This window comes from Lytechinus pictus, chromosome 18, assembly GCF_037042905.1.
Source record: "Lytechinus pictus isolate F3 Inbred chromosome 18, Lp3.0, whole genome shotgun sequence".
Taxonomy (NCBI): Eukaryota; Metazoa; Echinodermata; class Echinoidea; order Temnopleuroida; family Toxopneustidae; genus Lytechinus; species Lytechinus pictus.
In genome coordinates this window covers 23,119,130-23,130,577 of record NC_087262.1, presented here as the reverse complement: position 1 = coordinate 23,130,577, position 11,448 = coordinate 23,119,130, and the positions used below count along the sequence as shown (strand labels likewise).

Below are 11,448 nucleotides of genomic sequence, written 5' to 3'. Positions count from 1 at the left end.
CGCGCATGGTATCCACTCGTCAATGTAAGTGGCCCCCCGGGAGGTACATCCAGGTTGGGTACATCCAATTCCAATTGACATGAGTCGTGTAAATGATTACCGTAAGTAACGGACTATAAACCGCACCCGTGGATTAACCGCACCCCCAACTTTGGACTAAAAATAAAAATATAAAAAAATATAAAAAATCCTTCTCACATTATATTTGAGATACGAAGAAACAAAAACTAAGTTAAAGATTTCAAAGTATCCAAAGAGATTACCGGTATGCGGAAATCTGCTGTTCTTGATCAATTCATCTACAAATGTTAGCAAGAAAGAAAGGTCCGACAATATTGGCCACTTACACACTCACTCACCTCACAGTCACAGTGTACACACACACAGCAATGCCGTTCTTGTACATTGCAAACTACGATACGGTACCACTACCAGTACATCTTATCAAATAATGATCTGTGTCTTTCCCGGCGTAGGAGGAAGAAACATTCACATTTCTTGCATCACAAACTCACAATCACTTTCAGAATTTGTCTAGCATTCGATGTCTTAGCATGAATTTTGGATACGGGATTACAGGAAGGTTCAAGAAACAAAGAAATTGGCATTTTTTACAGTTGTTTTTAAGGCTTCGTGCCGTCTCTCTCGTGCGTGGTGTACATGGTATCTTATGAAAAGCAAACGGGAAAGAAAAAATAAGCTGGCGCGAAACGGGACTTTGGAGGGGATCGAGGGTTAAAATGAATAGCGCCAGCTTAAGTCGCACTATAATCACAATACAACGCAAGCTAGCTCAGCTCACTCAACTTTCGCGCTCGCTCAGCTGTGACAAAATATTACCGAGTATGCTTGGCGTCTCTTTGAAAGGGAACTTCGTTGCTTTGAACCGAGAATAAAGTCGAAATTAGTGTCATGAAGGTGGGTGCGTTTGTTATGGACAATATTTGTAATAATCGAAATAATTGCTTCTCATTACCCGCGGCTCATACCCCTCTAAACGACATTGCCCTGGGCGGCTACGCCCGGCCACTCGATGTGTTGTGAACTGGCAGGCGTCTTACATGTTCGGGAGGGGTTACAGCGGGCTGGCTCAGACCTGTCACCGTGGATAAACCGCACCCCCGACTTTTGCTTCTATCCCGCCGAGAAAAAGGTGCGGTTAATAGACCGTTACTTACGGTAGCTAGGCCAGTTCTCGATTCTCTTGACTTGTCTCTTGACTCGAACTTCACAAAGTCGCATGACTCATTATGTTTATTTTGAAAAATGTTTAAATGCTATTAATAAACAGGCATTTATATGGTTAACTGGCAGGGTAAAAAAAACAAATACCTTTACCAAAAGTTGCTAAAATGTCACATTTTGCATCTTATTTTAAATCTATGAACTGGCCATCTACATGTCATGTATTTTCCATATTCCTCGAAAAAATTTTGATTTATAATATATGTCTTGGTTTGATTCAACATGTCAGACATTTTTTTACAAGTCAGAACAGTCAATCACCACTGCACACATTAAACACAATTAGGCACTATCACTCACCAAATGAAAGTCCCAATTTCAACTCCAAAAGTCAAATTTTTCCCTTAAAAATGCAGAATCTGTATCTGTGTCATATTTCCAGAGCAAGCTTTGACTTATCTCAGATTTCGAAACAGGGTCAACAAATTTTTTTTCTAAAACTAAACTAAAGAAATCTGTGATTTTGTTCTGAGTTCACAAGCTTTCTCTCAAAGCTAGTGGTACTACATACTCAGTATCAATGGTCCTCTCAAGGACACACCTTGAAAGTCTACTCCCCACAAGCCCCACATGAATCCTCATTCAAAATCCCAATCCTCAGATTTCACCCACCAATGAGTTTTCCCACATTTTTTCATGCTCAAATTCAACCAACCAAGAAGTTATCCCATTCAATCATTAAACACATGGCCTGGTGCATGCATTTAATACAGGCTGACCGGGTGCAAGCATTTTTATAGACATAGTCTGAATGAAAGAAATAGTCATGCAAAGGACCTGGCTGGGGAGCATTTCATGAAAGAACCCGTCAGAATAGTGCCTTTCAGCCAATCATAATCAAGGAAAGTTGTCAGACCTGACAACTTGTTACACGAAAATGTTGATGAAATCCCCCAGTCATATCACTACTGACACTACAGTATCTTCAGAATGACAAATCAAAAAACAATCCATTGAAAAACGCAAAGGTCCTCATTGCATTTGCACAGAAATCAGTCGATGGCATGCTAGCAGGTTGCCTTCATTTGACAGGGGGTCTGAACATTATGTGTGAGGGAATGGCCACTGCAACTTCCGGGTTGAATTTCACGTGCATGGCTGTTGAATCGCGGTTGCAAAACATGGCAATACATTTCAGGATTTTATGAAATATTGAGATGAATTTGAAAATAAACATTGTAGTTAAAATTAGACAAATATTCAACAAACATTGATGCAAATATTTTTGGGAACATTTTAGAATGAAAAATATTGCAGAAAAACTAACATGTCAAAGTTCGGGCATGTTGTTCTGGTTGTAACTTGTAGTTTATTTATTCTCATTTATTTCAATGATCTATTAACAATCTTTATTTCTTCTTTATTTTTTTTAGGTAATGATTTGGACAGTTCTTTAAGATGGGAAATACTGCAGTGGACTGTCTTGTTTAGAAAACATCTAACCTAACCCAAACAATCATGTGAAGCTGTTTCTAAGCAGAGGAGAAGAACAACGTGGGAATCTGATGAAGATGGAGGCTCTTCTGATTAAAGATTACTTTATGAGATTGAAGAGCACCTGGAGAGTTAGTAAGCTGTAACCTGCGATAGCTGTTGAAAACCTTTGAATTCAATTCAGAGATTTAATACCAGACAATGAATTCATATACATGTAGTCTCTCGATAACCAGCAAGTGCGTTTAGAAGGGCACATAGCATTTCTTCCGTGATTGATTCAGAAAATAACGGCAACCATGATCTGCAGCAGTGTCAAGTTGGCAGTGCGCCGCTGTTTCATCCCAGGTCGGGCACGTCGGTGCTTCATGGTCATTGTTGCGGTCAGTTTGACCTCTCTGTGGATGCTCACCATGCAAGTCATCCAAGTGCGGCCTCAGACCAATCTACCGGATGTGCAGTCTAGAGGATTGCCAGACGCTTCTATATCAAGGACTAAGTCGCCTAAAACCAGCGGGCATCGTTTAGCTAATGAAGCACATGGTGGATCACCAATGGACAGTCCTCCGGAGTTTGAGGAGGAAGGAACTAAATTACACCAGAGGCTCTTAAAAGGAGAGCCAGTTTATCAAATGGCAGAGAGACATATCAAGGACACAGAAGGGTTGGTACTAGTTTTCCTTGAGGCATCAGACTCTGGACGAAGCCTCGTAAATATTCTGCTTTCGCACAGGTTCAATGTGAAAGTTGCTTTGGTGCATGATAGTGTATGGCCTTCATTTACCCATGATGAGAAGGGCATATTTAGTGTTATCATTTTTGAGAGCCTGAGATCCTATGGGCATCTAAGCAGCGTCAAGACGAAGGTTCTTCAAGAGTACTGCAGAGCATTTAATGTTGGTATTATTATATTTACACAGCCAGAGATGACAAGCGATTTTGCCCAAGTCAGAAACTTTCCCTTGTATATCGAACAACATGTGAGGTTAAAAAACCCTATTGTCAACCAGAGCAGCAATGTTCCTCGCATCATAAGGTCCAACCTAAGATTCTTCGGTAATCTTCCAGGCGACCAGTGGACCACCTTCAGAACAAACCACTCAACATACGTTCCTGTGATGGAAGCACACTTAGCAGTACCACCCCAAGTAGTTACCAACCCTGAGGAGAGAGCCAGACTGAGTAATAAGATATGCATTGTGTATGACAGGGGATGGATGGATGGAATTAAGAGGATATTCTTTGGTTACTCTTCAAACCACTTCTTGCACATGATGCTTTTGTTGGACAGCATAGCTCATTTGACTTCTGGGAAGCTCCAGACTGATCTGGATCGGTACTTTCTCATCGACATTGATGACATCTTTGTTGGGAAGACTGGCATTCGTCTCAAAGTTTCAGATGTTGAGGTAAGAAGTCATTCAATTTAATGTAAGTTATTGTAATCATTTGCCTACTACTGAAAATGGGTATTGTACGAAAAAGATGGTTGCCATTCTTGCTAAGCATTGTTGCATGTACATGTACACTAAACCCTCTCCCAAGCCCTCACCCACTATTACCATCTCTACTACCACTTGCACATCTACTACCTGCAATTCCTGCATTTCCACATACTTGTACCATTTACTTCTACTTCTGTGCTTTTACTTTTTTACTATCAGAAACTGAAATTGAATACTGTATACCTCAACTACCAGTACTGAACACATACACTGTACATGGCTGTGCCCACGTTGTTTGTACCTACAGTGTACATGTGCAGGTATTACAGTTTCTTCTACAGACGTGCACTTCATGCACTGCTATTACACTGTAATGTTACTGGTCTCTGCCTTCACATGTATGATATATAGGTTCCATGAGCCTAATTACAACAGGAAAGCTAAAGATATTTGTTTGACCCAACCCATTCAAATTTTTTTCAATTTGAGATTGCTGATTGACCAAAGTGTATGAAAATAATTGAAAATCTAACACTGATTCTAGAAATTGTAACTACTGAACTTCCTTTGCCCAAATTGGGAAGATATAAAAAGACTTTGGAACTATTTTTTGACTGGCGGAAGAATTAGGGCTATTTTACTGTTTCAGGTGATAAATTTGATCCCATCATAGTTATCTTCATAAATGGCGATTTATTTTTAAAATGAGCTGGCTACGATACCCTTCTCTGGTCAGATATGGAATGTCAGATATATATCCTATCCAATGGTAGTAAAAATTCGACCCTCTAATTTCACTTTTATTTTTTATGAATTTTTAAAAAGTGCCATTTTAACACACAAGTCTATGGGGAATGTTTTACGCGCGTGACACCTGTACTTGTATGTACTGTGGTGCTAAAACGTTTGTGAACCCCACCAGATACATGTAATAAACATATTTAAAAGTTCAAGTTCTGCCATGTATTGTTATAGATATTTAAAGTCAGGTGCTAAAATATTACATTCAATTAAGTTTGTTTATCTAAGCTCATCCAACTTTGTAGTGTTGTTGCCTACATTCAGCACTTGGCATGAAGTAGTACATTTTGTGATGGGGTTTGCTAACTTTTTAGCACCGCTGTGTAGGAATAGTTTATTTTTTAAAACGTATTCAAGTATGCTAATATTAGAACAAAACATTTTTTGTGTGTACATGTATGTTAAGCTACACTTGGAGTTACTGTGGCCGAGTGGTTTAATGCAAAGACTGGATACATGAAATTCTAGGGTTTGATACCCTGCCAAGGCACTTACATTTTGTATAACCCTGCTGAGCAAGATATATTACATATCTACATTTACATTGAAGGTCGGTCCCAGATGTAAATTATCATCTGATTGGTACCCATCTGTAAAAACGCAAAACACATTCTAGATCTTTATTGTAATCTCCAAAGTCGTTTTGCACCTATTTGACTCGGTTGACATCTAGGATTACTCGTAAAGTTTCTAAAACTTTGGCATTGTCATATCTGAAAGGATGAGGAAGGTGATATGATTCACATTCGCTGAATGACGAGAGGATTACACACAGTGAAAGGAAATATCCCTATTGTGCGAGACAAAGGAAAAGGAAGGGGACATATGAAACTTTCTGCAATGTAGATGTTATATGTGAAGGAAAAGTGATCAAGTGAAGGTCTAGAGCGGGAATGGGGGAGGGGCAGGTGTATTCTACTTTTGCAAAGGGCTGAGAAATTTAAAATCTAAAGTAGAGAAAGGTCAGCTCTATGTATTTACATGTACGTGAACATGTATTGTCTGTGGTGCCGTTTCAGATTCAATATTTCATGCTGAAAATCTAGTTATCCACATGTATGAGAGTCTCTGTACTATAATATTCAAAGATACAAAATGTGTATACTCTAATTATAGCCTTGTGTATACATGTATGTAGAAGGAAATTGTAATGGTGTAATGTACTGTACTTGAGTGAGAAAGGAAAAATACTTCAGGATGAAAGAGAGGGAGGTGTTACTGTAAACATGATAAATGACAATTGAAACATATGTAGTACATGTATAATGCACAACCGAAGTAAACAAAATATGGCTGGTAGATATATATGTTATGCTCTTCAGCCAACCACATGAACCACTTTGATTAATTTGGATGAACTCTTGGTAAAACATACATTTTGGTTGGCTAGATTTTTTTTGCGTGAAAAAGAAATCTAAAAAATTTTATCTTCTGATGAAGAATCTTCAAAAGTGCATGGGCATGGAATATATTAATGTGATTGAAGGTATGATGTACACGGTGTAGCACTCATTATTTTCAGGCATTCAATCACCGGTATGGTCAGTTGGCCAGTGGCCAAGTGTGATTTATAAAACTTCATCTAGGTATGACCTTCCATCTTCGATGACCATCTGGCAGTAAGATTGAAGATTTGTATGATTAATAAATTTGTAATAAGGGAGACATTGTTCATAAAATGGTTTACTAATTAGGGTAGATTTTTCCGCTGCACATTCTTATTTCACTCGCAAGGAGGGCTTTCCAAGCACTGGCGCGGACTCCGCCTGGCTAAGCTGGTTCTGGTCAGGCGGTGCGTGTTGTCAGTGTGCGAAACTGCAGGTAGTGGGGAAGTCTATTCACAAAAGGGAGACAATCCAGTTTTGTATATATTGTGGTGTGTTGTGTTGTCCTTTTTCGTTTTACGTTTTTTACTTAGAAATTGTAATACGATTATGTTTTTTTCTCTATGTAAATATGTTTGATTCTTTCAATAAAAAAAATACCCAAAAAAATGTAGGCCTACATGTACATGTACATACAACAACATGCACATTTTTGTTACCATTAAGTAAGTTTATGTGAGTTTGGGGCTTGTAGGGTGGGAGCAAACCAAATGAAGATGGCTTTGTGCAGGATATTGGAGTGAGGAAATGATGATTTGCATGGTGCATCCTGCGCTTCAGTCAGTCGTAAGACCTACTTTTCATTCTGCGCTGATTGAGCTACAAACCAGAGAGAAAGGAAGTTAGAAATGGCAATGAGAACAAGTAGAGGTATCAGACACAATTGGCATTCCTTGTGGATATTTTTAAAAAGACACTATCAAATATCAATTTCATAAATTATTATTGATGTATTTGGTTATGTCCAGTCAGCAGTCTTCACAGGGACAGACGACATGCATGTAGACATCGCGCGACACTGGCACCAGTCCGACGGTCCCAGACCAGTAACTTTTCAGAAATACCCAGATTTACTAGTCCGACATGACCTGTAAAAAAGCTGATACAAGTCATATTTTCTCCTCTTTTGTAAGTTGTAATAAATGGCTCTCATATATCATGTTGTGTGTACTGTTTGTATGTTTTTTTTTTCTGGGGGGGGGGGGCAATAAAAGCAATACAAGACAGCAAAATAAACTTACGTCTTTTGTTATGGTTTTCTTTATTTTTGGGGACCAGTAATTTCAGGTTCAGACCAGTAAAAATTTGAAAAACATGGTATCTACTGGTCCGACATGAACAGGTTGGACCATTAGAAAAAAGGGTTAGTGTGGAGCCCTGATGTAGTATTGCTATACTAGGTAGGCATCTAAACATTCAAATTGAGAAAAAGTAGGCCTATATTTCATTGTAAATCACATTCCTAAAAATATGCCGTTAAACTTATTATAAAATCCTTTGTTCATGAAATGAAGTACATGTACATGTATAGCCCTTTTCTCACACAGGGACCTGGGAAGCATTTTATGAAAGGACTTGTTGGACAATTTACCCAACAAGTTCAGTTTTATCCGACAGTTACCATACATTAGGAACGGAAACAAATTAGACAGGGGCTCGGGGCGAAATTGCCCCCAAAATGTGGCAAATTAGTAGCCCCAGAGAAACAATAATTATTTGTTTCCCTGCATAGGAATCATGCTTCTCAGCCAATCAAAATCAAGGAAAGTTGTCAGAGGTGACAACATTTCTGAGGAAAATGGTGATGGAATGCTCTCCTGGAGGGAAGTAGTTTAGGATAGCATGCCAATGATAAACTAATATCCAAGGTCCAAACTACACTAGTTGAAATCAGCCTCCATAATAAAAAACCTTGCTTGGTGATATGTCCGGCAATCTCTGACAAGCTTTAGGGTGTCAGGGAATTCTTGGTTGAGAAAATATGCACATAGATTTAGTGGCTACAGACAGTTGTATTGTTTTTAATAATGAACAGTGTTTGGGGTTTCAAAAGGAGGTTGGAGGCAGGGTGGATCGATAACGAGAAAATAAAGTTGACAGTTTTTACTATGACTGTGTTTCTGAAATGTAATTTGTCTAAAGGCCTCCTAGTTTGAAAATCCATACTGTAAGTGTAAATGGGTCAACATGCCGTTTGAGCTAAAATAGTAATATTGCTATGTCTGGCAAACCTCACAAATTAGTATGTCAGTGGATCCTTGGGTGAAAAATTATGCATAAAATCGATCGCTGTACATGTAGTTGTATTGTCAAAGAGAGTTTATAGGGAGAGAAAACAAGGTTCCAGGGATGGGAGGGGGGGGGGAATAAAGTTGGCAATGTTGAGCAGCACTGTGACAATGTTTCCGAAATGTGATTTGTCTCCCTGCTGTGTATGACTAATTATATCGAGGCAACTGAAGGCCTCGAGGAACTACTGTATTAACTGTCTTTTTTTTTTACATGATCATGTCCCAGTTTGGAACCTGGCTTACAGGATCTTTGACTGACTTAAAACAATATTTTTGCCGTACAGGTTGTCATCAACTGAATTTCTTGCGTACAGTATGTAAATAATAAAGCCTTCCTTCATTTGAGAAACCATTCTATAGAGAGAGCCTGTAATACTGGCTCAAGACAGACTTGGTTAAACAAATGTACATGTAACAGGAAAAACAATCTAAAGTTTAATAATGATACCTGATTACCTGCATATCACCTTGGGAATGGTATGGAGGCAGGGGTTACGTATGAATCTTTCAAACCATATTCTCCCAAAAAATCAAATAGGAAAAATACATGTAGATAAAAAAAAGTGAATGAATAAAAATACTTTATACTAACAGTATTTAGCCACAAGACAAATTTCATCTCCATGGTTATGTTTTCATAACTTTCATTCATATGCTTTCACCCACAATGGATCTAGAAAAGTTTCTTTATTTCGCAACTGGTACAGTATGTGCTTGAATGAATTTCTGAGATTTGCAAACATGTACTGCAGATTTAAAAGTGAATGAGGCATTTCATTTGTTGTTTTTTTGCCCCTCCAATGTGTCATGACTATATGAAGTTACTTTTTTCAGATAAATGTTCGTCATCACCTGTTGTATTCTCTCTGATCCTCACAGAACATGATCAAGGTCCAAGGGGAGTTGCAGGAGCTTGTCAAAGGTTTCCGATTCAACCTGGGCTTCTCCGGCAAGTACTACCAGCATGGAGATGAGGAGGAGAACGCAGGAGACCGCAAGCTCTTGGAGGAGGCCAAGCACTTTTGGTGGTTCCCTCATATGTGGGATCATATGCAGCCCCATCTCATCAAGACCAAGGCCAAGCTGAAGGATCTGATGCTGCAGAACAAACAGTTTGCAGTGGTAAGTCTTGCAAGGAATTTGTGGTAGCAGAGTGGTGTAGTGGTAATGATGCTTGCCTTTCATTGATTGGGGCATGGGTTCAAACCCCACCTTGAGAACAGGGCTCAGCTGGAAGACCTGATGAGCCACTGCAGAACAGTTTGCAGTGGTAAGTCTTGCAAGGAAATGGTGTATTTTAAATCGTGGTGTAGTGGTAATGATTCTGGACTTTCGTTGGGAGGGACATGGGTTAAAATCCCACCTAAAGTTCATGGCTCAGCTGAAGGATCTTATGCTGCAGAATAAGCAATTTGCTGTGGTAAATCTTGCAAGGAATTTGTGGTAACAGAGTGGTGTAGTGGTAATGATGCTTGCCTTTCATTGAGTGGGGCATGGGTTCAAACCCCACCTTGAGTCCAGGGCTCAGCTGGAAGACCTGATGAGCCACTGCAGAACAGTTTGCAGTGGTAAGTCTTGCAAGGAAATGGTGTATTTTAAATCGTGGTGTAGTGGTAATGATTCTGGACTTTCGTTGGGAGGGACATGGGTTAAAATCCCACCTAAAGTTCATGGCTCAGCTGAAGGATCTTATGCTGCAGAATAAGCAATTTGCTGTGGTAAATCTTGCAAGGAATTTGTGGTAACAGAGTGGTGTAGTGGTAATGATGCTTGCCTTTCATTGAGTGGGGCATGGGTTCAAACCCCACCTTGAGAACAGGGCTCAGCTGGAAGACCTGATGAGCCACTGCAGAACAGTTTGCAGTGGTAAGTCTTGCAAGGAAATGGTGTATTTTAAATCGTGGTGTAGTGGTAATGATTCTGGACTTTCGTTCGTTCGGAGGGACATGGGTTAAAATCCCACCTAAAGTTCATGGCTCAGCTGAAGGATCTAAGCAATTTGCTGTGGTAAGGCTTGCAAGGAACTGGTGTACTTAGAAACAGTGGTATAGTGGTAATGATTCTTGCCTATCATTGAGAGGGATATTGGTTCAAATCCCACCTCAAGGCCAAGGCTCAGCTGAAGAATGTGATGCTGCAAAACAAAAAGAGATTATATAATTAGTCTTACATGTATAAGGAAGTTTTGTATGCATGTTTCATAGAGGTAATGAAACATGCTTTTCATTGAGTGGGGCATGAGTTCAAACCTCACCTCAAGACCAGGGTCAGCTGAAGGATCTGATGCTGCAGAACAAACCGTTTGCAGTGGTAAGTTTTGAAAGGAAGTGGTGTATTTGGATACACAGTGGTGAAGCGGTACCGACTCTTGCCTTTCATTGAGTGGGGTGCGGGTTCAAATCCCACCTCATTATTTGTACACATTCTGGTATGGACACTTGTCCTGGAGATATTTGCATTCATAATGTTCATAAAGTAGTATTTATTGTCCAAATAAATAGATAAATGGAAATTTGCATTTTTACATGGTATTGAACAGACATAACATAACATAGAAAACGAACATATTTACAAAAAGTCAAACACTGACATATATATGTATAGACAATTATAATATATACAGTATGTTCATAGGATATGAAATATTTTTGTGTTAATAAATTGACATTAAAATTAAGATTGAAATTGGAATTGTCATTAAAATTCGAACTTAAACTAATATTGGAAATTGTAAAGAAATTTAAATTGGAATTGAGATAAAATCAGTACTATAAATCACAGCAACAATTGTCTATTATAATTGTCATTGTTATCAATATTATTATTATTAGTGTTTTAGCTGTTCAC

The 11,448-nt window shown here is 38.9% G+C and overlaps 1 protein-coding gene across 1 annotated transcript in view; it reads left to right on the top strand.

Annotated features, from left to right (window-relative positions):
• The first annotated feature begins 2,617 nt into the window (after positions 1–2,617).
• LOC129282068 (bifunctional heparan sulfate N-deacetylase/N-sulfotransferase 2-like) overlaps positions 2,618–11,448 on the top strand; it is a 28,075-nt gene continuing 19,244 nt past the window's right edge. Inside the window, exons 1-2 of the mRNA XM_064113112.1 lie at positions 2,618–4,088; positions 9,481–9,723. Coding sequence (XP_063969182.1) covers positions 2,979–4,088; positions 9,481–9,723 — 1,353 coding nt within the window. The 5' untranslated portion in view covers positions 2,618–2,978. The remainder of the gene's footprint in view (positions 4,089–9,480; positions 9,724–11,448) is intronic.